General features: G+C 40.9%; 1 protein-coding gene across 2 annotated transcripts in view; it reads left to right on the forward strand.

Annotated features, from left to right (window-relative positions):
- The window catches only part of LOC122540570 (rho guanine nucleotide exchange factor 12-like), a 140755-nt gene that overhangs the window by 91932 nt on the left and 42823 nt on the right, over positions 1 to 6000 (forward strand). For both annotated transcript variants that reach the window (XM_043676441.1, XM_043676442.1), the window contains 2 exons: positions 68 to 143; positions 3555 to 3722. In XM_043676441.1, coding sequence (XP_043532376.1) covers positions 68 to 143; positions 3555 to 3722 — 244 coding nt within the window. The remainder of the gene's footprint in view (positions 1 to 67; positions 144 to 3554; positions 3723 to 6000) is intronic.

Raw genomic sequence — 6000 nt, forward strand, 5'->3', positions numbered from 1 at the left:
ATTGATAACTCAAATTAAGACCCTCTTTTGCTTTTAGTGTAATTTGTAATTACTTTTTTTGTTTAAGAATCTGGATCTTACAAAGCGGAACATGATTCATGAAGGGCCTCTAACCTGGCGAGTAAATAAAGACAAAACAATCGGTGAGTAACAGCATTACAACATGAAGATGGAATCAGAATTATTTCAGCATATAAGGAGGCCATTGAGAATATTGTGTCTGTACCAGCTCTTCACATAAGCATCCTGACTTGGTGCTATTCTGCTACAATTTCCTCATACTTCTGTGCATTGTTTCATTTCAGTATCCAGTCAGTGTCCTCTTGAATGCTTCATGTGAAGCTGCCTCCACACACTTCCAGGCAGTGTTTGTTGTGTGAAAATATTTTTTCTTCATTTGCTTCTTTTGTAAAGCACTTGTTAAATCTGTTGCCACTGTTCTTGATCCCCTTACAGACCAGAACAGTTTCTCCTTGCCTATTCTCTCCAACCCCTACAGAAAACAATCCCAACTTCTCCATTCTTTTTTCAGTGCTGATCCTCATATCCCTACGCATTCTTCCTTTTTACATAATAATCAAATTGCCTCTTGAATGCCTTGATCAAAGTGTCTTCCTCACACTGTCAGGCAGAGCATTCGGATCCTAGCCACTTGTAATGTGAAGAAGCCTTTCCTTGTGTTGCCATCACTTTCAACAATTACCTTAAATCTCTGCTCATTTTTTTGCGATCATTCCACCAATGGAAACAGTTTTTTGTCATTTACTTTGTCCACACTTCTCGTAATACAATACTGAAAAAATGCTAGCAGACTTGTCAAACATCATCTTTTCGTTCAAAATTGCTGACATTATCTGATCATTGATTTTTTTTTTGAAGAGCATTGTTGAGACTTTGTTAGTAAGTGTTTTTAGCATAGTCCTGATGACTGATATCAAGCCAACTGAACAGTTTCCTATTATTTCTCTCTCCTTTCTTGAATAATGTTGTGTTTGCTAACTCCAATCCCTTAGGACTGTCCGAGAATCTAGGGAATTGTTAAAAATCAGAGCTTGTGTGTCCACTATTACTACAACTAACTCTTTTGAAACGCAGGATTTAAGTCATTGTGGTCTGGAGATTTTAGTTCCTCAAATTTGTCCAGTTTTTTTTGTGGAGATATTAATTGCTTAAATTTATTTCTGCTCTATAATTTGTCTTCTCCTTTTTAAAAAAAAAGGGACACAAAATACTTGTCACATATCTGTCATTTTATCATTGCCCCTCATTAATTTAGCTGATCTCCTTTTTATAACCTTGTAAAAGTTCTTACAATTTTTTTTTATTCCTGACTCAGTCACTCTCCTTTCACTTTTTCCTTTTACATTCATTTTTTGGTGACCCTTTTCTGGTTTCTAGAACTGCTGAATCTTAAGACTTGTTACTATTCTTTGAAGATTGTAAAGCTCTTGTTTTGATCAAATACTGTTTTTCGGCAGCCTAGTGGACATCATTTCTCACCACATTTTTGTATTTAAATTAAGCATTTTAATTGCAAATTTAAATAATTTATTTGCATATTTCTCCTGTTTACTATTTCATACTTTTGAATATATTTACTAATTGTTCCTTCGTATCTATAACTTTGGAATTGCTCAAATTTCAGATTTTTGGTTTGGGCACCAACCTGTTGCTCTCAAACCCGAAATGATATTCAGGTATATTACGACCACCTAATCCACAGAGGATCTTTGATTATAATATCACTAAGCAATCCGTTACCCTCATCACTCTACCTTAAATCTGAAGAGTTTTGTCCCTAGTTAGTTTCAGAACAGATTTCTCCAAGAAACTCTCACAAACACGTTCAGCAAACTCAATTTTGAGTTTATCCACGTCGATTCTCCTGTTCCTTGGATGCTGCCTGACCTGCTGCGCTTTTCCAGCAACACATTTTCAGCTTTATCCAGCTTTGCCAATTTGATTTATCCAGTCTATGTACCGTGATTAAATTTCCCATGATTTCTACATTACCTTTGCTTTAAGCTCTATTCCTTATTTAATGCTCTTCCTGACAGTATAACTACTATTAAGGAGGCTCTAAATTTTCTCAGTGCACCCATAACAATTCTATTTCTTGATAATTTGAACTAAGGTGCCTGGCTGAGTTGTATTATCCTGCCTCTGCCTGTCAGTTATGTCTAAGATAGTAATTAAACAAAGGTGTGCAACTGCCTCCAGGCAAAGGTTCACGTTTCTGTGTCTCGAGTGTTTTAGGGTAAGAGTTCCCCTGAAATTCACTAAGAAACATTAACTGAGCCTTGGTGTGAACTGCTGATCAATCACAAGGCTTATTGTATAACGCTGCATTAAGCACGAGAGAATCACAGCATCACAGGATTGTTACGGCTCAGAAGAAGGCTATTCGGTGATTGTGCCTGTTTTGGTTCTATTCCATAGTGCAAAGGGGAGTTGTAAATAGTAGGGGCTACAGTGACTGGGTTTCAGTGCCTTTACCCCAATCCTGAAGTGTTAGAACAAAGCTCCTGATCTAAGTCTCTGTTGAAGCACCAATCCATAGAAATATTGGTTTATTGTGCAAACACCTGGATGTTCTCGGTGTAAGTGGGCGGCACGGTGGCTCAGTGGTTAGCACTGCTGCCTCACAGTACCAGACACCCGGGTTCAATTCCCGCCTCAGGCGACTGACTGTGTGGAGTTTGCACATTCTCCCCGTGTCTGCGTGGATTTCCTCCGGGTGCTCCGGTTTCCTCCCACAGTCCAAAAAGATGTGCAGGTCAGGTGAATTGGCCATGCTAAATTGCCCGTAGTGTTAGGTAAGGGGTAAAATGTAGGGGTATGGGTGGGTTGCGCTTCGGCGGGGCGGTGTGGACTTGTTGGGCCGAAGGGCCTGTTTCCACACTGTAAGTAATCTAATAAAAATTTTTCCCAGGTAAATAGTGCGGTGAAGAAGGCATATGGCGTACTGGCTTTTATTGGTAGAGGAATTGAGTTCCGGAGTACTGAGGTCATGTTGCAGTTGTATAAGATTCTGGTGCGGCCGCATCTGGAGTATTATGTGCGGTTTTGGTCACCATATTATAGGAAGGATGTGGAGGCACTGGAACGGGTGCAGAGGAGGTTTACCAGGATGTTGCCTGGTATGGTAGAAAGATCGTACGAGGAAAGGCTGAGGCACTTGGGGTTGTTTTCATTGGAGAAAAGAAGGTTTAGGGGTGACTTGATAGAAGTGTACAAGATGATTAGGGGTTTAGATAGGGCCGACAGTGAGAATCTTTTTCCACGTATGGAGTCAGCTATTAATAGGAGGCATAGCCGGCGCAACATCGAGGGCCAAATGGCCTGTACTGCGCTGTATTCTTCTATGTTCTATGTTCTATTTATGTTTTTTTTTCATCCTGAAATTGTATTTGAAACAAAGGTTTGACAGATTGAGTTTAGATATATATTTTGCTGCACAGTTCTGAAAGTTTATAATTCTCGCAATGTAAGACAGTGCTGATGCTGAGCATTACACACCTATCATTGATGTTCAATCCTTCCATTATCTCCAGATCTCTACACTCTGCTGTTGGAGGATATCCTGGTCCTGTCTCAGAAGCAGGATGAGCGACTGGTGTTGAAATGTCACAGTAAGAACCTTGCTGCCAATGCAGACACAAAACACATCTTCAGCCCCATCATCAAGCTGTCTGCTGTGCTCGTGCGGGAAGTCGCAACAGGTCAGGCTATTCATCTGCCCAGGTCAACACTCTGATACTTTTGGATAGAAAGAAATTAACGCTGGAGGTTAGAGAGATGCAGTGATAGTCAGAAGCTCACTAATTAGGAATGCACTTGATTATTCTAATGAATTCATCAACATTTGCCTGGTGACACATCTTATTTGATTTGTGTATTTTGTTGATGTGTGTAATCTCAATATTTTTCCAGATTAACAACCTTCCAAGGCTACGTTACATAACGGAGGTTTGTGTTCTCTCAGGTCTAGAAGATTGATGTGGTTGAGGTGTTCAATATAATTAAAGGATTTAATTAGATAGATAGAAAGAAATAATTTTGTCTGGTCTGGCTAAATTCTGTCCCAGACAGTTCAAGAGTGATGTCAGGAAGTATTCTCTTCATAAAGGGAAGTGAAAAATAGAGCACGGTCCCTGAAGAAAGTTGTCAAAGTTTAAGATCACCTGGAAGTTTCAGAAGTGAGATTGACGAAACTTCTGTGTTGCTTGAGTGAGGTATATGGGACAAAGGGCAGTTAATGGCGGTTTATGGGACAAAGGGCGAAGAAAGTTGTCAAAGTTTAAGATCACCTGGAAGTTTCAGAAGTGAGATTGACGAAACTTCTGTGTTGCTTGAGTGAGGTTTATGGGACAAAGGGCAGTTAATGGAGGTTTATGGGACAAAGGGCAGTTAATGGAGGTTTATGGGACAAAGGGCAGTTAATGGAGGTATATGGGACAAAGGGCAGTTAATGGAGGTAAATTGCAGATCAGCCATCATTCATGTTGTGCTTCACTGGTATAGCGTGCTGAAGATCAAGCACTGCTAATCCTGGACTCCCCACAAAAGTAACCAAGATTTGAAAAGGTATACAGAACTCTGCAATTTATCTGTCTTTCAGACTGGTTTGACAGAAAAGCACAGCAGGTCAGGCAGCATCCAAGGAACAGGAGAATCGACGTTTCGGGCACGAGCCCTTCTTCAGGAAGGGCTATCCTGAAGAAGGGCTCATGCCCGAAACATCGATTCTCCTGCTCCTTGGATGCTGCCTGACCTGCCGCGCTTTTCTAGCAACACATTTTTAGCTCTGATCTCCAGCATCTGCAGTCCTCACTTTCTCCTCTGGTTTAACAGAAAGCACAGACCAGGTTTCTGTACTTGAGTTGCAATTTATTGCAAATAAATATATAAACAGCTATGAACCTTTGTTGAATTAACAGCTAGTTAAGTTGAACTGATACACGCATGTGTGGACGTGCACATACATGAGCAAGAAAATAATCATATGATTGTGAAGGGCAGAGAGCAAGATAGGGAAGGCAGTTCAACGTTCCCTGTTCACAGGGTTCATGGGGATAGTCTTTTAGCTTGTCAGGGTGTGCTGAACCTTGGATTCTCCTCCTTCAGATGTTTTCATTTGCTTGGAGAAGGTGCAGGGTGGCTGCTTCATGCTTATAAAGTCTCTGGCTTTCTGGTTGAGAGTCATAGCCTGTTAAGGGAAAAATAAACTGCTTTCTTCAAGGTTAAGGTGGTTCTTATTGCAGAGAAAAGAGTTTGCTCCTGTCTTGTGGAGGTCAATTTGCTTAACCCACGCATTTATATCCCTAAGTTGTTCAGCTATCTAGGAGCTAACCACACATTGTTGGCAGGCAGGAGGTTTTTGTCATCTGTAACTGGTCACTAGTCCATAGACCAATAACTACTTGTCAGCTAAATCTTTGTTTGTACATAGCCCCCTGGCTCCAGCTTAGCTGTAAGTGGGCTTTCATGACTGAATGAACAGTTGGGTAAACAACACCTACAATGAGTATCAGGTTACTTGCTTTTAGAAAATGCAGCAATTCTACAACAATCTTTGGTTTTTAAATAGTTTTCCTATTTCAGTCCATAATCGAGACCGTAGTAGGAATTAAATAAAAAATCCTTAACATTTAATTTAATGTGAAACAGGCCAAGGGTTGAATGACCTTCTGTTTCAGTGTGGCCACCTTCAGGAACCAGTGACTTCTCCCTCCTTTGTGAGAGTCATGGAGATGTACAGCGTGGAAACGGACCCTTCGGTCCAACCTGTCCATGCCGACCAGATATCCCAACTCAATCTAGTCCCACCTGCCAGGATCTGGCCCATATCCCTCCAAACCCTTCCTATTCATATACCCATCCAAATGCCTCTTAAATGTTGCAATTGTACCAGCCTCCACCACATCCTCTGGCAGCTCATTACATATACGTACCACCCTCTGCGTGAAAAAGTTGCCCCTTAGGTCTCTTTATATCTTT

The sequence above is a fragment of the Chiloscyllium plagiosum genome, chromosome 35 (genome assembly GCF_004010195.1).
Source record: "Chiloscyllium plagiosum isolate BGI_BamShark_2017 chromosome 35, ASM401019v2, whole genome shotgun sequence".
NCBI classification, from domain to species: domain Eukaryota; kingdom Metazoa; phylum Chordata; class Chondrichthyes; order Orectolobiformes; family Hemiscylliidae; genus Chiloscyllium; species Chiloscyllium plagiosum.